General features: G+C 42.9%; 1 protein-coding gene across 2 annotated transcripts; it reads left to right on the top strand.

Annotated features, from left to right (window-relative positions):
* The first annotated feature begins 1,372 nt into the window (after positions 1 to 1,372).
* CDPF1 (cysteine rich DPF motif domain containing 1) lies at positions 1,373 to 19,455 on the top strand. Of its 2 annotated transcripts, XM_038412046.2 has the most exons (5): positions 1,373 to 1,548; positions 10,027 to 10,139; positions 11,468 to 11,572; positions 12,371 to 12,482; positions 17,070 to 19,455. In XM_038412046.2, the coding sequence occupies exons 2-5, from the start codon at positions 10,027 to 10,029 to the stop codon at positions 17,187 to 17,189; spliced, it is 450 nt and encodes a 149-aa protein (XP_038267974.1). In that variant the 5' UTR covers positions 1,373 to 1,548; the 3' UTR covers positions 17,190 to 19,455. The 2 variants fall into 2 exon arrangements, with proteins under 2 accessions (XP_038267974.1, XP_038267983.1); XM_038412055.2 differs by lacking the exon at positions 11,468 to 11,572 and having other exon boundaries at positions 1,379 to 1,548.
* Positions 19,456 to 19,778: the final 323 nt, after the last annotated feature.

A 19,778-nucleotide genomic window follows, 5' to 3' on the forward strand; every position in this document is an offset into this window, starting at 1 on the left:
TGATGAAAAGGTCCGGAGGACCTGGGGTGGAGGGAGGGCAGGGCGTGCCCTTGTGCAGTGTAGCTCTGCAGCTGTTACTGGAACATCAGGTCTGTAGCAGACTTCACAGCTACTCTATCTACATGGAGAGGAAAGGGGTTACTACGTCCAATGAATCTGCAGTCATAGATACATTGGCTCCAAACCACTCTATCCCAAATTCACTACCCAGCATATTAAGAGCAGGGAACCCGCACTGTGCTCTACAGCCAGTTGGGGGCGGCACAGACCTCAGTGGGGTTCTGCATATGTTGGTTCCCCTCTGTGCAGGGGCGGTGGCAGTGATGGTGTTGGTGGTTGTGTGTGGGGATGGGAGGGAGATAGGGTTTCAACGTTGTATTTCGAAGATAAGGGAATGCACCCCATCATCATCATGATTATTATTATTAATAATAAGCAGTACTCACCTACATTTGCCAGGGGTATTTCATGCTGCTTTTTGCAACTCCCAATTTTGTTGTACAGAGGTGAAGCACGGGACAGGTAATTCTCTATATAAATAAGGAACATCCCTTGTAATATGGGCTGTTGACAACCGTTGATGATGGTGATGGTGGTGGGAGGGGTGGTCATATTGGTTCTGGTGCATTCTGGTCCTGTGTAAGGGAAAGGCCGGTTATTTTGCCAATACACCTATAAATGTAACACCAAATATTACAGAATAAATAATGGTTTGGCTCCTCAGTGTATTTCAAAGTATTTGAGTGAGGCATGGAGATATAAACTTCTGTTGAATTTAATTCACAAAGTGACTAAGAAGTTCCCAAACGTTTGGGATCTTGGAAGTTTAACAGACTAGCCGATATTTCAATCATTTTTCTGTGCAAAAGACCTATGCTACTGGAAAACTGGTGGAAACCAATGACTATTATATCTTTTACTTTTCAGAGTAGCAGCCGTGTTAGTCTGTATTCGCAAAAAGAAAAGGAGGACTTGCGGCACCTTAGAGACTAACAAATTTATCTGAGCGTAAGCTTTCGTGAGCTACAGCCCGCTTCATCGGATGCATCGCATCCGATGAAGCGGGCTGTAGCTCACGAAAGCTTATGCTCAAATAAAGTTGTTAATCTTTTACTTTTGTCTCCCGTGTTTAATTCAGATCGGTACCCTCTAAACACACACACAGCTGATCCAAAGTTCTCTAACCCTTTGAACTGAAAACACACCATCATGCAGATTATGTGGCTTCTAACCTGAAGCCCTGGACAGGTTTCTCCACATATAATTTAGGACTCTTGCTGTACTAGAAAGCCCTAGCTACGCAAGGCAAAGCAGCCGCCCCTGTGGATGTTGACTGAACCCTGCTCCTTTAAAGAGCGGAAGGAGAAGGGTGCCTGAGCCTACGATGTCATCACGAGTAGTGCCCGTGAACCCGGAAGCGTGCAGCTCAGATGCTGGCTGCAGCCAGCCACGCAGCAGCGAGTTGCATCCGTGCAAGGGGGGGGGGGGTCTGTTGAATCTGCAGGCATATTTCAGTCTTAAGTTTCCACCGGGTTTTTAGGAGCAAAGGTAAGTTTTATTTTTAAAACATTACATGTATATAGGGACAATATTCCTTTTAAGTTGTAGTGCCCCAGCCTGAACAAGCAGCAGCACCTGGGGTTCCTAATGTAGATTCTGACACACTCCGTATATTTCCTCCTTCCCCCCCCCCCCCCCCACTGGTGATGGCTTATCTTAAGTGATCACTCTCCTTACAGTGTGTATGATAAACCCATTGTTTCATGTTCTCTGTGGGTGTGTATATAAATCTCTCCTCTGTTTTTTCCACCAAATGCATCCGATGAAGTGAGCTGTAGCTCACGAAAGCTTATGCTCTAATAAATTGGTTAGTCTCTAAGGTGCCACAAGTCCTCCTTTTCCAGTGCCTTTAGTAAGAGATACTGATGTGGGTAAAAAGAAAAGGCGTACTTGTGGCACCTTAGAGACTAACAAATTTATTTGAGCATAAGCTTTCATGAGCTACAGCTCACTTCATCGGATGCATCCAATGAAGTGAGCTGTAGCTCACGAAAGCCTATGCTCAAATAAATTTGTTAGTCTCTAAGGTGCCACAAGTCCTCCTTTTCTTTTTGTGAATACAGACTAACACGGCTGCTACTCTGTTGTGGGTAACATTATTCTAGCAGGCTGAAGACCTCTGTCAGTATGGGAGGCTGCTGTAAGTGATGAAAAGGCACCTTTGAATAAGAGAAGAGCCATAGAGCTATCAGGATTTTCTAAACAAGGGGCCCAAGATATCTCCCTCTTTTCCCAACTCTTGGTCCTGGGAACAGTTCTGGTTATTTTTATTGATTGATTTATTTCTTGCTCTCCTGCTCATGGAGACCCATTATTTACCAAAAAGAAAAGGAGGACTTGTGGCACCTTAGAGACTAACAAATTTATTTGAGCATAAGCTTTCATGAGCTCCCCACTGTATTTGCCACGGAATGCATCCGATGAAGTGAGCTGTAGCTCACAAAAGCTTATGCTCAAATAAATTTGTTAGTCTCTAAGGTGCCACAAGCACTCCTTTTATTTTTTACATCTTATCTAGGTTACACAGTAAAGTATGGAAAATTGTCAGACTTGGCTCTTTTTTTTTTTTTTTGACAGCAACACCCAAGAAACTGGTGTTGAAACAAGCAGTTGGACCGTAATGCCTGTGTACTGTCCCAGGCCAAATAGCTCAAAGGATCCCTAAAATGAGGGCTGGGGAGAAGAACCTCCCCTAGATGAGCAGACTGGCTAAGCACACTGACAGAGGGCTGAATAAGGGCATTCAAGTGCTTTATCCAGAGCACCTTAAAAATTCACAACATGAGGGGCTTCTTATATGGGTTCTGTGGGTGGCTACGGAAAACAGAGGCTTTCCTTACATCACTGGGTGCTATTGGCGCTCAAGCTGACATACTGGATCTAGCTTTAATCTTGTGAGTTCAGGTACTGGTGCAGTGAAGCCATGGCAGCATGAGCTTCAGCATGGGTTGTGCAAACAAACCCAGAACCTGGATAATGCCTCTTGGGGCTAACCCATGATGAAACTTGCACTGCCCTGGCTTTACTGGCCCAGGACCTGAGCTAGTTGGATAAAGGCTAGCATGGGTAGGTCAGCTTGAGCTGCAGTCACACCTAGTGACTGCAGGCTAGACATATCCTAGCTCAGCATGTGTTGAAGTAACTAGTCCATGGCTGAAGGATGTACTCCATTTGTAAGCCATACTGAAAGAATGACTGATGTTTTGCTGCAAACTTTTCCCATCCTATTTACAAATCCTTCTGGCAGACTTTTCACAAAGGCTTTGAGATGCTTGTTCAAGAACCCCAAACTTCCAGACTTCTCCCCAGGAAAGGGAAACTCAAAAGTTAGAGTGGAGAGAACATCTGTGTTCTCCTCAAACATCCTGATGGGATTGATCACTGCTATTTGAGACCCAGACTAGCAGAGTAAGTTTCCTAGCTCACATGCTAGAGTGCTTGGCTATACTAGAATAGGGGTCATGTACTAGGGAAATTGATGGGGTATATTAGTGGGGGTGGGTGTATGTGGAAATCTGTATATGTAGCGATATAACTTTGCTATGTATTTCCTGGCTTTCAGCGTTTTGAGTTTGGCACTATTGCCCCTTAAATACTTTTCATAGGTTTTTTTTTTTTTTTTAATACTTATGTGTATTTAACTAACTGAGCAGCTTTTCAGCTGTAACTCAGTCCATGCTGCTTAGTGGATGGTGTTAAGCAAACCAGAGACCTATTTCATGCAGATTTTAATGGAAAGGGCCAATCTGTTCTATATGCTAACTCTGAACTTCTTTCTAACTATGGAGGAGATCTGGCGTCTCATAGCAACCGCTTAATAACATCCACACACGTACTCTACATCGCTGGAGCTATAATTTATGCTTGCCAAGATTATTTTAACAGTGCCAGTTTCTTATTTCTCAACTCTTTATGTTCTCTCTTGTTGCATATTTCTGCTTTAAAAAAATCACACCATGATTTTTGCAGTTTGGAAAGTGTTAAGTTTAGATTATGTTTAAGACCAGTGGTACTTCTGCATTTGTGTGGCCCACTGTAACTATTCTTAAATGGTAACCTGGAGGAAGGAGAGAACAAGCACTGTGATAGACCATTCCAACCTTATTTTCCACCAGGAAAATTACTTTAACAAAGCTGTCCTAAATTAACTTAAGTAGGGACAAAATCAGTTCAAGCAAGGAGGTGACCTGAGATGCTGTACAACATGCTGAGAATCTTCTGAGCATGTTTAGTTATGGGGATTATTCTCTCTCTCATTCCTATCACGTGCCTCCCTTAAAATTGTCACTCTTGATGGGTATGAGGAGGGGACAAACACTTGAGCTAGTGGAGAATCCCTATTAACAGTATAGAGCCAATAAAACACAGTTGCGCAATTCTGATTCTAGCCACTAGAGGACATAGGTACATATACTGTGTACACACTCACCACTTAATTACAGTATGCGGCAGCATTTAGGCTCATCATGGAATCCTCCTCATGATGCACTGAAATTCTTCTCAGTATATATATACTCTCTCTCGGAGATGCCTGCCTAATCCAATTTCTTTTTTTAATGTTGACGTTCTCTTTTCCTTGTTAAATCTTAAAGAAATATATAGATTGACTCCGTAGCATCTAAGGAGACTCATTTTTGAGCTGTAGCTTGTTTAAAGAGTTCTTTACTCAAGGAAAGGATTTGATAGCATATTTTACCAACCCCCTTGACACACGGTGCATATTCAAAGATTCTTAGGATTTTTCCGTCACCGCACTTGCTTTCATGTTTGACTGTCTTCAGGGCTAGTCTGATGGCGCTCTGGATTGCATGTCATGTTGCCACTTGGGAGACAGATTTAAGGCTAGCCACAGGCTCTCTTTAAGTAGTGGGGCTAGGGCAGCTGTGGTAATACACTCAACAGCTAGAGGGAGGCTGTGCATTGCAAGTGAATAATGGATAGCAACACTGAAATATCCTCCTGTCCTCAGGGAGTCAGACAGAGGGAGACAGGAGGATTTAATTCCGTGAAATGATCTCCTGGAGTGAAAGGATAAGTGAAAGCCATATGATGGCTACACTTTAGTCAGGAATTGAGAATAATGGCCAACTGGTTACCCTAAATCAAGGTAGGTGAAAGGAAGATCTGTATTCATATAGGAGAGGTAGGGAGACAGCAAAGAAATGACCTACAAGTACCTGAATGGCATCAAAAGGAAGGAGCAGGGCAGGGAGGGAACTGTTCCGAGTGGATTAACTAGAAATAATGGATGAAACAGAAAAATGCTTTTAACAATAAGATTTATTGAACAACAGATTAGCTTTCTAAGGGAGGTGATTGCATCCCAGTGCTGATTTTTGGGTTAGACAAAGCACTCCAGAGTAATTCTGCATTAGCTGGGCTATGGACCAGGGACCAGCTCCTACAAGGTACTGAGCAGCTCCTGCACTCTTGAGTTGAGGACATTCAGCACCTTACAGGATTAGGCCCTAAATGTTCTGGTAGGTCATCACCATCTCTAAATAATATGAGAACACCCTGCATGGAAAACCAAGTCCCCGAAAGGGACTTAATTTGAAATGTTTAAAGGTGTGTTGGTGCAAGGTTTTTCTTGACGCCCTATCAAATTGATTATCTGTGCGGGAACAATGTGTATTGTATAGTTTCTCTAGCTCTTCAGTCACTGAGGGGTCCTATGAATGATCAAGAGTCAGTGCTTAAAATACACATTGTAAAGACCTGGGCTAATGAGAACAGAAGCACAGAAAGTCAGATTCCTTACCATCGCTGACCCTGACCATTTAATGGTGATTTATTATTTCTGGCATGCTTTAAAATCTTATTAACAAAATGCTCCAAGCAGAGCAGCTCAGAAGTTTTTAGGAGCTCTGAGAGAACTGCATTTAGACCCATCTATCCAAATCCACACCATACATCAGTCAAGGGAACATTCCCTTATCCCATCACTAGACTAAACTGTGTCTTAATTATAAATGTTTTCTTGGTATTGAATTAAAATATATATTGCACCACCATCACCATGGCATCGGGGTATTCCCCCCCCCACAAGGTTTCTAACCGCACTTGTAGGTTGATGCTACAAGGTGCTGGGCACTCTGACCCCAATCCAGTAAAGTATTTAAACATCTGTTTAACATTAAGCATGAGTAGTTGCATTCATTTCAATGAATGTACTCGTATGCCTAAAGTTAGTAGGTGCTTAAGTGCTTTGGCTTTAGGACTAAAATGCTCTGTGCCTTGCAGAATCAAGCTGTAAATGAGCAATATTAACAAGTTTACCATTAACCACAAACTTGCCAGATAATATTACACATCACTGGAACATGGTGCTTCTTCAGAAATTCCCCATTGTCTGAGAGGATGTGGGCATTTTAAAGGAGGAAACAGATACCAACCCCTGAAAGATTTTGAGTCACTTTAGGCCACTGCTTCACCTGTAATGATTACAAAGGGTTTATTTTTTAAATGTTATTCCTCCTTGGGAGCTCTCTGAAGCTTTGAGACTGTGTGTCCTGCCCAGCAAAGGAATGGTTTCTGGTTCATTCTTCATGTGTTGCATGGAGAGAAAATACTATTTCCTGATAGTGAATTTGTTAGCATGGCCTCTCAGTCTACCGCACTGAGAAAATACTAGAGAACACTTGGTTAGGGTATGAGACTCCGGAAAAATGCTGTTCCAGTTGCATCAGCTACATCAAGTTTCATGTAAGTGTCTCATTGCTTTGAGTCCAATGGAAGCACTATAGGTTCACCTAATCCAGTCACTGCCTCACAGGCAGGATCACATGATTTTCAACTGCTGTAGCCAGGAATGTTTCTACATATAAATCCTTCCTTCCCTTTAGTAGTCCCTGAGCCATGTCTATTCTACATGCCAGCAACTCCTTTCTGTATCTAATCTATTTCAGTTCAGAACCCTGAGTTATCTGGTTTTTTAATCTGAACTCACACACTCCACAATCTGTGAGACCCCTCATAGATGCTGTAATTTGATTTTATTTAATGCCTTACTTCAAACAATCTTCATTGGCCCACTGTGCATTCTTTACCACCATTTGAATGATTGCAATTTGGCTCACCAAATTAAACCTACAATACTCCCATTTGGATACAGGGATGTATTTGTTTTGCTACTAATTACACATGGATGAGTTTTTTGGTCATCTAAAATGCAGGTTTCACAACTGATCCTTTAAGTGCATTTTGTACATAGCTGATTTTAAGAACCTCTGCTTGAAACAATACATTGCATATACGCAGCCCAGATCTAATCCAAAAATCTCAAAGCACTTTAAGTGTCTCACTTCCACCCTGAGGAAGCGAAAAGATCTAGAGGGCTCCCACAGAGATGAAGTCACCTCAGGCATTGACAAGTATGAAGTGAGAAATAGGCTGTACAACTGAAACTGCTGGGGAATTTTAGTTACAGAGGAATGAGAGAGAGGCTGTTCCTGAAGTGAACTCTGCTCAGGAGACTGAGATTAACACACTAAATCCCCAAACCTGCATTATGATCTGGTTGGAGTCTCCTTGACCGCAGTCCATTGTGATCCTTGCAAGTGCAGGAATCGGACCCCTTCCTTCTTTGGAAAGTGTCATGTGCTATTTAATGACAAGTGGGCAGGATCCCCTTCATAATTAATCTAAAAATAGACCCTCCAGCAGCCCAGGGCTCCCTCACACTTTGCTGGGAAGCTCCTACAGTACTGACCCCAAAGGAAGGGTCCAAACCACCAGCATCAAGGTGAGAGTCTTAGGAAGAGGAGGGTCTTTAAACAGAGGTTGGGGAGGGGGAACCAGAACACAGTCTTAACTCCATTCTTGGCCCAAGTTTCAGGGCCACCCCTCCCAGGGGTCTCTGGCACTCCAGTTCCTAGCAGCCTCCTGGCCTCAGCGGGTTTACCAACTTTGCAATTTCTTAAAACCAGATGCTACAGGCCTTTCCCCCACTTACTCACTCCCCCTCCCCTGGGACTCACCTGCTGCCTGCAGAGCCAGCCTGGGAGCAGACATGGAGCCTACCTGCCTAGGCGATGCAGGTTGGAGGCAGCCCTGGCTGAGAAGGGACTGACACAGGTTGATTAACTGGTGCCCCCCCTCACTGTTCTGTACCTCACCTTGGCCCCTCCCAGTCCCTACCCCCAGCTAGCAGGGAGCAGGTTGGGAGTGGCATTTGCAGGCAGTATCCCCCTATTCCCGCATCCCTGCAGGCAGTAACTAGACATTTGGTGTCCAGTCAGTACTTCTGATCAGACACCGTACATGTTCCCTTTTGACCAGTATTTCTGATTGAAAACCAGACATGTTGTAACCCTAAGCCTCAGTCAGCTCTGCTTCCTCACTGGGGTAGCATCTACAGCAGTGGTTCCCAAACTTTAACAGCCCGCGAACCCCTTTCACTAAATTGTGAAATCTCGTGAACCCCCTCCTAAAAATGAATATTTCCAGGGATTTAAGTTTAAATTTCTTCCGCATTTCATGGGGCTGCTGCTGCTGGACCCCGTTGACCACCCCGGTCAACTGAGCTCGGGCTGCAGGTCCCGCTGACCACCGGGGCTTGGGCTGCCAGCCCCAACTGCCTGGCTGCGCTCTCCCTGGGGCTTGGGCTGCCAGCCCCGTGCGGAGCGCTGGGGTTCGGGCTGCTGACTTCCCTGCTGATGGGGGCAGGGCTCGGGCTGCCAGCCCAAACTGCCCGGCCCTGCTCTCCCTGGGGCTCGGGCTCTTTGCCCTGCAACCGGGTCCCACCTGCTGCCTCCAAAGCCCGGGGTCCTCTGGCCGCCATTAGTGAAATTTTTCTGGCAACCCCCCTGTGACATTCTGTGAACCCCAGTTTGGGAACCACTGATCTACAGGGCTGCTTCCCTATGCCCCTAGCTCTAGGGACCTACCACAGGTGCTAACACCTCTCCACTGTGATCTATCCCCCCAGCTGCCCACTAGCAGCCCTTTATAAGCCCAGATGGAGCCCAGCTCTCTTTAATTAGCTGGACTAGACTCGCCTACTCCAGTCCAGGGAAGCTGGGATAAGTCTATCCCCAGAGAGCAGATACCCTTTGACAGGGTCTCGTTCAGTTGCTGACGCAGCCCAGATCTGACAGGGTCACAGTACAAGGTGGTACTGCTGTTGGACCTGAAAGGGTTAGGGGTTGGTAATAGGAAACTGGAAAAAACAGAACTCATTTTTGATAACTTTCAAATATGACACAATAGTTGTGCCCATGGAATTGTGCATCTGTACATACAAATCAGGCAACTTTGTGTGCAGCTAAGTAGCCAGGTGTTTGTTCGTGGATGTGTGTTAATTTGGTGCATGCACATATTCAGTACTTGTGTTAAAATTGGTTGCATGTGTCTGATTATATCAGAATGCAATCTATAACATGCATGAAACCGAGCTTTTTGAAAACTCGGAAAGATGTGAATAGGAACTACAGAGAACACAGTTCTTAGTGTTGATTAGCCAAGATTTTGAAAAACATGTGCATAAAGGTAGGCCCCTTAAGCCCTTTTTAGGCACATTGGCTGAAATTTGCAAAGCTCTCTGGGGGATTTAGACACCTAGGCTGTTCAAATCCTCAGGCAGCTTTGAGAAATCTAAGCCCTAAATGAGCAGCATGCTTACTTTAATGGGGGACACAGCACTTAAAAATCAGGCCACTTGTGAAGGAGCCTAAATACAGATTTAGGACCCTAGCTGTAAGCACCTATTTAATACCCTCTGCTCCTAAAATAATAATAAAAAATAAATGGTTTTCAATGTGTGAAGAGAAGAGAAAAGGTAAAAAGAGGATCTCCCTTTGATGTTTACTCTTTAGGCCCTTTGCGCTACCATCCAAAATTCTTCCTCTGATATTGGTGAGGCTAGACAGGACTACTGGAGTAATTCAGTTTAATTACCTTTATGGGTGCTCCCAATACTGCATTTTGAATCTAAAAGGATTTGTTTTCATATATGTGGCTTTATAGATGGATTCCCACAAAGAAGCCCAGCCGAAAGGAAACTTTGAATGCCAACTATGTGGGCTAACAGCCCCATTCAGCTATTATGGGCAGAAACCCCCAAATACTCATTCTGTTGTGTAAGTACAATCTCTTCTGGGGTAGCTCTCATTGAATGTATTTGGATTTTAGAAATCTCACACTGTGGAATGATGCAATATTGCACAAAATGACCTGTATATCAACTAATTTGTGCCTTAATTAATGCCTGAGTTAAATGCATGTGGTAAACTACATTTTGTAGGGTTGTTTAAATAGTTTTCCATATAATATATAACTTAAAGATCTTTAGAAATGTATTTGCCTGAATTAGACAAATCTCTGCTAGAACAGGTAGATACAGTCTGGCCCAACAACTGTGCAGTCAGAGTTCAATCTTGCCAAATGCCAAGCTCTCCAGCAAACCACTTACCCATGTGCTTAACTTCAAGCACATGAGTAGATCCATGGAGTCCATCCAAGTCAATGAGACTACCTGGCAGAGGCCCTGAAGTCAATGGGACTTAAAATTAAGTACATGCTTAGTGCTTGGCTGGGTTGAGGCCAGATTGTTGAGCACACTGTAAAATGGTAACAACTGTTGATCAGTACCAGCTTGGCCTGGCATTGGACCATGACTTATGGGAGACAGTCTTGCCTCATCAGGATGGTCCCCATATATGAATCCAAGTTCCAGCAGGCTTCTAGTCTCCCTCTAGTCAAAAGAACTAAGAACCATGTTTTTGCAATGGGGACATAAGAGTGTGAAGACAAAACTGTGTTATTCAGTGAAATGGAAGCAAAACCAAAAAAGTTATTCCCCATACTCTCCTTGTTCATGTTTTTCTGTTCTGCTGACTATTTTTAATGAAAGCTGGGCAAAATTCAGGGTAGAGCAGAAGATGTGCCCAAAGACCAGGATTTGCATCAAATAAACTCTATGTTAAGGGTGTAAATGAGTCTTCATGAATATACAGTGCCTTGCCTAGGTGTAATTAATCCTTTGTGGCCTAGTGGCCCACAAGGCTTATAGACCAGCTTTTCTACCCAGAAACAACAGCTATAATGCTTTAAATTCCAGGATAGTTCAGTGTTTGAGTAAACACCTCCCTTCCCCCACATTCCCGGTTGCATTAAAAGAGCAGCATCGGGGTATAAGACTATTTTGGGGTTTTTTGTTCTGTTGTCCATTTCACTGTGAATTTAATTCTGATTTAAATCAAACTCGTCCAATAATGAGCCAGTCTTGCAAGGCTGTGAACAGACACATAATTGACTTCATTGAGGAGCCACTTGGAGCACCTTGGAAGCCCAAGGCAACGCATCACCTTAATACTCTTGAGCAGGGATCAGCAACCATTGAGAAGTGGCATGCCAAACATTCATTAATTTAAGGTTTCTATGCCAGTAATAAATTTTATATTTACAGGGGCCCCCTAACGGAACCCCAGACTGGCAGCGGGCTGAACGGGGCCGGAGGCCAGGACCCCGGCTGGCAGGGGGCTGGGCGCTGGAACCCCAGAGCAGCAGCGAGGTGAGCGGGTATCCCAGACCGTCGTCAGGCTGAGCGGGGTGGCAGACTGAACCCCAGACCAACAGCGGCTCACCCACTGCTGGTCTGGGGTTCTGCCAGCTCCTGCCAGCCGGGGTCCCGGCTGCCGGCCCCGCTCAGCCTGCTCTTGGCTGGGGTTCCGTTCACCCAGGCAGGCAGCGGGCTGAGTGGGGCCGGTGGCTGGGACCCCAGCTGGCAGCAGCATGCCAGTAAAAATCGGCTTGCATGCCCCTGGTTGCCGACCTCTGCTCTTGAGCAACAGTGTAGCCTGAGTTGGTAAGAGTTAAAACAAGAGTATTTTAGAGCACTTTTTTGATGCCTGCCAAACCAGCACTGAAGAGAGGGGACAGGGAAGGCTTGTGAATTTTGTTTACTGTTAACTTTATTAAAAAAAAAATGTTTTGAATCTTTTGGTCCCTCAAAAACAAAACAAAAAACAAAACAAAACAAAAACCCCCACCCAGCTCTTACCAATGAGAGTTTGAATTTTAAGTTTACAAGAGTGACATAGCTAGGAGTGGAAAAGGCATTTACATGTAAATGCAGAACTTTTGAAACAGACTCCAAATTAAAAACCACACAGTTGAAAGGACTGTACTGAAGAGGTGTTTAATTTGGCTAGGTAATAATAAATATGAGGGTTAAAACAATGTGGTTAAAAGTTGTGTAGAATACCTATTATGGCAATAATAAAGAATCGGTTGCTAAGAGATCTTCATGTGGAAAAAACAGACACAAGTTGAAATGCGTTTTTTAAAGCATGGAATTATTTTCTTCTAGCCTCCTGGAAGAAAGCTATGTCATGAAAGATCCTTTCATCCCTGACAAGGACAAATTCCTTATCCTTGGATCTCAGTGCAGTTTGTGTAACAGACGGGTGTGTGTGGGCACAGTAAGTAACATGTGATACATGATGCATTTTTTTGCTCTCATTTTTGTTCCAGTCTCAATGACCTATTGGTGAAAGATCAAACAGCACCAGGGGAGAACCAAAGAGTCTGTTTGTTTGTTTTTTGTTTTCAGTGAGCTGCCTTTTTGTCCTGCCAGCGCTCATAAACGTTGTTCCATGTATTAAATGAGAATGAGTACAAACTTGCTGCAGATTATGCTTACAAAAGAATGAAATTCACACTCCCAACTGAAGCGCTATTTCAGTGAGTAGAAGTGCTAGGGAGTCGTATATCTCTTTCCAAACCTTCAGATACCTTTGCGATTACAACAAACCATGGGACAAATTCTACCTCCTCTTTACTGCCCCAGCAATGGATAGGGGTGATGAATGTACCACAGCTTGCTGGACTTGACCCACTCCCTGTGCAGCCACAGCATAGTGCCTCCATAAGTCCTTTCAGTTGCCCCTCTTGCACACCCTAATGTAGGAGTCATGCTGGGGCAGGAGACAGAGCGGAGATTGGGGTATGGCATGATAGCACAAATGGGCAATTGAGACATTTCAAATTCTGATGCAAGGCAGCATTTGTTGGGGAAGCAGAGGAAAATACAGAATATTCTATAGGAGAAAGATAGTGAGGCCAAATTCCTTTACGTTGCATTGATCAAGATAATATTGCAGGAATGTAGCATAGATACATTTGGGCCAGCAACACTGGGTCAAGTTCAAATATAATTCCTTTGACTTCAGAGACGTTACACCAGGGATGGATTTGATTCCCTATGTTAATTGGGGCAAACATTAAGTCATAACATCTACAAGTTTTCTAAGATTTTCTCCTGATAGCTTTATTTCCCCTTCTTAAATTCTCTTCCATTGCTTAGATTTATGGAAATCAGAGAATTATCAGATGACAAACTGAGATTTGTTTCTTCGTCTGAAGACTTGAGCCATTTGAGGGCTTCAGTGGAAAATGGATTGAACCCTTAAAGCTTTTATCTGCCACTGAGTTCTTTAACAATGCAAAGGAGTAAATCAGGCACACTTAACTGATTACATCCCTAAATTCAGGATATTTTAACAGCTGATATGCATAATATTTTCAACTGGTATTTTCAATTCCACCAATTAAATTTATCACGGATTCGGAGTTTCAGCCAAACACTCTGAAACTCTTAATAGGAAAGTGGGAGCTACCATCTGTAAGTTTAAAGAATTAGTGCAGTTTATGAACTGTTTGAATTCATCTGGGCATAGCAGTGCATTTGGGCCATGAGCAGTGTTCTGTTAGAAGCCTTTTCTAATTTTCATAAAAGACCACAACCCTCTGACAACTAGTAGATCATGCACCTTTTTCTGTATGAGCTTTCAAGATTTTCTTAGATAGTATCTTTCCTAACAAAAACCTGTGACAGTGACAGCAAGAAACATGCCCACCTGAATAGCTAACCTGAACAGGCAAAAAGAAAGACAGCTAAATCAGTGGGATCAGGGCCACAAATGTACAAGGAATTGGGAATACCTACCAAACTGGCCTGACTTGATATAGAGCAAAATGTGTGAAGATGGTTACTAAATGCATTTAGCAACAACACTTAGCATTTCTGTAGAACTTTTACAATGTTACCTAACTAATTCTTTTGATGTCCATGTGAGATAGGTAAATATTCCTCTTTCATGTAGGGGAAACTAGGACATGGAGAGGTTAAGTGACTTGCCCTAGGCCATATGTGGAATCCAAGCTAGGATTAGAGCTCAGGAGTTTGTGGCTCCCACATTTGTGCTCATCCCAGTGGATTAATAAACCTCTAAAGCTAAAGAAAGCCACACTTCATTGGGGCAGTGTGGTAAATAGGCAGATCAGTATGTAGGACAACATTTTAATAATAGCAGGTTGCTTTCAGTTCTTCTGTTAGTGTGCAATGGGACAAGAGAAACATCTGGCAAAACCGGACCTGGCTCCCCTTAGGTGAGACCAAAAATGCTGGATTTAATTTGCTAGCTTCCGTTGTCTGGATATGTCTGTCAGCTTTTCGCTTCAGATAGTCTGGAGATACCATTTAAATTTAATCAGGCAATAATGGGTTCACTTTCATCTGGCTTTTTCCTTTTCACTTCAGCAATACAGGCTGAATATACTCACTAGCCAAGGTGTTCACTATATTACCTTAATCTATTTTCCTAGTCATAAATCTCACAGAGGTCATTTGCTCTGATGTGATTCAAAGCACACATTATACGAGTGATAATACTGAGAGCACTGTGTGAGATACTTGGTTTGAGTCAAGCATTTGCTTGAGCATAGATGATTCCCTAGACTGTTTCAATCCAAAATAAACCAGCAGAGGAGTTATTTGTACTCTGTTGTGGGTTGTGTAACTTAACAGCAATATCTTAAAACATCCCTGGCCAATGTATTTCAGTACGGTGTATAATGCCATGCAAAGAAAGCAGTTTTAAAAACTCTGGGGTCCAATACATCCCAAAGGAGGAAGTGATAAATATATGGCCAAGGGGTCAATGTTATTTTAAGGGTATTTTGCAAAAGAGGGCAAGCTGAACAGATATAGATGTTTTTGAAGGTCTGGGAAGTGAATTTTGCTCTTTAATGCTCACCACAGCAAAGGCTTGACTATCTGCAGAGTGGGGGCATGATAGTGGGATCCTTAAACCGTAGATGGTAATGGACTGCTGACTCCCAGCAGGAGAAACATCAAAGAAGGAGATCTTGAATACACCCAGCGTCTACATCTTAGAAGACTTAAGTACAATGCAGAGTCTTGTGATTAAAGCAATGGGCTTGGGAAGCCTGGGTTCAATTCCCAGCTCTGCCCCAGACTGCAGGTGTAATCTTAGGCAAGTCTCAATCTCTGTGGGCTTCAGTTCATAATCTCCAAAAGGGGATACAATGCTTCCTTCTTGTCTGCTTAGGTTGTAGGCTCTTCAGATCATGAATTGTCTCTTGCTATATGAAGGGACAATGCCTAGCATAGCAATGCCCTGATCCCAGTTGTGACCTACTAAAATAGAAATAATAATAGCAGCGCCAATTTAAAAACTGAAAATCACCACTCTGTCAGTGCCCTTATAAAGAATGAAGAGCAGCCAGGGACAAACAGGCAGTAGGCTGTCTAGATGGTATAACAAATAGCTTTTCAGACCATGTCTAAGAGATGGGGCTTTCCAAGATATAGGTGTGTCCTAAAGTGATACCAACCTGTCTCACTACTGAATGCATGAAAGAACCGATTTACTTAGTATCTGTAAGGAAACCATGTAAAGGCATAGTCTTCATTATCCCCGAAGCATAATCCATTATACCCAAGAATAATCCACCAGCAATACCAATGCAGCTCCATGCATGGAATCGCAGGTGGAACCTAGTGGTCTACACCAGCAGAACCATAAACTGTGATCCCACTACAGAGCAGAGAAACAGATACATTAATAACCTTGGCACCTTAGAGACTAACAAATTTATTAGAGCATAAGCTTTCGTGAGCTACAGCTCACTTCATCGGATGCATGGATGAGCTGTAGCTCACGAAAGCTTATGCTCTAATAAATTTGTTAGTCTCTAAGGTGCCACGGGTACTCCTTTTCTTTTTACGAATACAGACTAACACGGCTGCTACTCTGAAACCTGTCATTAATAACCTTGTCTTCAAACTTGCAAATTGGATTAAAATATCCCAGCTATGCTTTCACCTCTTCCTTTATAACAAGTACCTGGCTAGAGCCAACTGGATCAACATTTTTGGGCCTACAGCATTGGCTAATATGCCGGATCCAAGAGTCACTGCACAATAGAATCAGGGAAAACATTGGCCTTATTCACAACAGATGTGGCAGTACCCCAGCAAAAACTCAAGCAGAAGCAATCTACATGGCCAACTCCAATTTAGATACAAGAGTTTTGTGGCTTCAATATCACCTTTTTCTCCCCCCCAAAGAACTAATTTAAGAAGGCAGTGGTAAATAGTTTAATTCAATTGTGAAATTATCCATGTTTTAGATTCCATTGTTCATTGATAAAGCATTTCTGTGGAGTTCACCACCACAATATCTGTGTACCTGGATCTGTGTCCCCAGCAACACTAAGCATATAGATCAGTACAAATAATAGTACATTTTGTAGTGGGCTATGGACCAAGGCGCAGCTGAAGTTGCAGTAAAGCTAGGCACTTTCATAAGAAATGGTCTCCCACATAACCTCCTTTGTAGCAATGTGTAAGGACTGCAATTGCCTTTAACCGTTAATGGGGGTTGGCGGGAGAAAGCTTCTTGTGGCTTCCTACCCTGCTGAATGAACCAGAAATGATCTCCCCATTAGTGAGGAAGCTACATAAGCTGAATGGAGGAGGGAGAACACTGAATACAAAGTCTGGTTTATAGCAGTGGTTCTCAATGACGGGACCATGGACCAATGCTGGTCCCTGAAGTCTCCCTGACACAGATTAGGATGGCAGCAAGCTGGTCCCTGGGATCAAAAAGGTTGAAAAACACTGTTTAGAGAAGCTGTAATGTAACCAATTCCATTTTTCTATACTGCTAATTACATTGTATATAATTTCTTTCTTTTTACAGGAATGTAGTCTATTCTACTCAAAAAGGTTCTGCCTCCCCTGCGTTAATGAAAACCTACAGGAGTTTCCTTTGGAAATACGACACGACTTGAATAAAAGGAAGTCTCATTCAAAATCCTAACCCCTCCAAAAAAGCAGGTGCAAGAACTTAAATTAAAAGCAACTGGAAGAGACATCGCTCAGAGGGTTGTGTTTTTTTTGTTTGCCCTAAAATGTAGATTTTTGTAACAATGATGTTTAGGCAATTTACTACCAGTACAAGTATTTTCATGTCAGTGCTTTAAGTTAGTTTGGATTTAGGCATTCCCATGCAGTGTTTGCAATGCAGGTACTCCAGCACTGGGCTGCTGCAGGAGAACCAGAGAGGAAAGCAGCCAGGCCTCTGGTCACTGACCAGGTTACATGTAATGCAAATATTAAACAGCACAAAGGATGGAAAATAGGTCAGAATTTTAGTTTTTCAGTTTTCATGAGCTAGGGTGTTGGCCATTTTCTTGCAAGTGTTACTAAAAATACAGGCAATGCTCTCAGCTGGTTTGTCAGTATAGTTCGACTGAAGACCATTTACACTAGCTGAGAATCTGGCCCATAACAGTTAACTTGACAATATCACTTCATTAAGCTTATGGTCGACAAAGAACCTGATGCCTCCTGACTCTTTTCCCCCCTAAGTTTCTGTTCTACAGCACGAGATCACAGAGCATATCAGAACAGATATTCATAGAAAAGTATGTTGTCTGGAGGCCATTGTGTCAAGACTATATCTGCTTGCAGAAGTCATTGTGTGGCATTAAACTTGCAATGGAACATATCAGCCGATACTTACAAGACTGCAACCACTTTTCACTCCAACTTCCAATGAGGTGGAAACATCCTTTGCGTGGGGGAGTGGGAAAGGGTTCCTTCCTGGGTGCAGCGTTTCCTTTACAAATTAGAAAAAGATAATGCTTTCCAGATCATTTATTTGATCTTGACTGGACAGTATGATTTACTTGGAAATAATAAAGTTCAGCCAGTAAACTGTCAGATTAACCCTTGCCTGTCTTGGGCAATTAAAGAGAAATTCAAGAGAGATTTAAATTAGGCTGTGACAGTTTAAACAATTGAAATGATGGCCTTTATTGATTTTGCTTTACTTGCATGGGATATTTTATATAAAAATTAAAGTCAATGTGAACTTTAACCTGATTGAAGCTTTTTTTATAACAAGTAAATGGTTAATTTGCCAAAATAATTAACTCTTGACTGGAGTTAGCTGTACCAGGCAATTTGTTTGAGATCAGTGTTGAATGAATATTTAGAGAGACGGACACAGAGTGCAATATTTTGATCAGCTAGGGCTGCAGATTCATACTACATTGACTAATGTGACAGAGTGCTGGACTACCCACTTACTCATGCAGTGTAAATTAAACAATTGTCAGATAACTTTCACTCAGTGCTGACCCAGATTTTAGCTAGTGGCCTCGATCAGGGGTTCTCAAGCTTTTTCTTGCGGAGACCCCCACAATATGCTATAAAAATTCTATGGACCACCTGTGCCACAACTACTACTGTTCTGCATATCCAGTAGATTAAAAGCCAGGGCCGGCATTAAGGGGTAGCAAGCAGGGCAATTGCATGCCACAGGGGTCCTGCAAAGTTAAGTTGCTCAGGCTTCATCTTCAGCCCTGGGTGTCAAGCCTCAGGCTTCAGCTTTCTGCCCTGGGCCCCAGTAAGTCTAACGCTGGCCCTGCTGTCGGGTTTATTTTGGCAGACTCCCTAAACTTGCAGCCCCCAAGAGGGCCCCAGATTCCTGGTTGAGAACCACTGGCCTAGAGGTCAAACTCCAGATCTCATTACTATTCCTCTGAGCCATCTAGTCCAACAGAAAACAGCTTTTGATATTTAAACTAAAAGCGTACTAGTCAATTCCACATTGCTTGTGGGAACAGTAGTGTCCAGTCATCCTAAAGAAATGTAATTTAGACAGCAGGGCCTTTCTGATCACTACAGTACCTGTTTGTTATAAATGATATGAGGGTGGCTTCTGCTGTGATAACAATATCACTGGTGAATAAATTGCAAGGCTGAAGTCAGGTGGTTACAACAAACAAACACAGAGTCCAAGGGCTACTCCGTTCAACTACTCACAAGAATATGGCTTATAGGATTGGACTCTTAGGTCTCCCACAGTCCTGGAACTGGTTGTGTGTGGACACCTTTGGAGCTGTATGGAGTTTCATGGAATGCAGCAGGGCTCCAGTTAGACAAAGATGTTTGCTGATCAATTGCAGGAGCAGGACTTATTTACAGCTTAGCTTGCAATCTTTTGAGCTATATGCTTTTTATGGGAAAAAATTGCTTTTGCATAGATTAATAGCACTGCACACTTCTACGGCATCACACAAACAAGATCAAAGAACGTACATGCTTTTGCATTATCTACACTTGAGTGTAGGCCAGAACTTAACCTTTTGGATTTCCTTCTTAACGCAATGTTTCCCGTGAACATTTTACTAACAGAAGGTGTTCCCATCCAGAAAAAACAGATCGGGGACATTAAACTTACCACAATGTAAAATAGAGCACTTTAAATTTCAAATGTATGTTAAATGTCTACAGCCAGAAAAAAAGTTTTGAAAATTGTAGCTAATCTTGGGCGGATAACTAAGTCTCATCTAACACTAAAAGTGCAAAAAGCAGAGAGAGATACATGATGGGAGGTAGT

This window comes from Dermochelys coriacea, chromosome 1, assembly GCF_009764565.3.
Source record: "Dermochelys coriacea isolate rDerCor1 chromosome 1, rDerCor1.pri.v4, whole genome shotgun sequence".
NCBI classification, from domain to species: Eukaryota; Metazoa; Chordata; order Testudines; family Dermochelyidae; genus Dermochelys; species Dermochelys coriacea.

Bases quoted from the DNA above. Each gene is read 5' to 3' on its own strand.
- CDPF1 (XM_038412046.2), top strand. From the start codon at position 10,027: ATGGATTCCCACAAAGAAGCCCAGCCGAAAGGAAACTTTGAATGCCAA. The intron at 11,573-12,370 runs GTGAGCGGGTAT...ATTTTCTTCTAG, and splicing joins AACCCCAGAGCAGCAGCGAG to CCTCCTGGAAGAAAGCTATG. The intron at 12,483-17,069 runs GTAAGTAACATG...TTCTTTTTACAG, and splicing joins GACGGGTGTGTGTGGGCACA to GAATGTAGTCTATTCTACTC.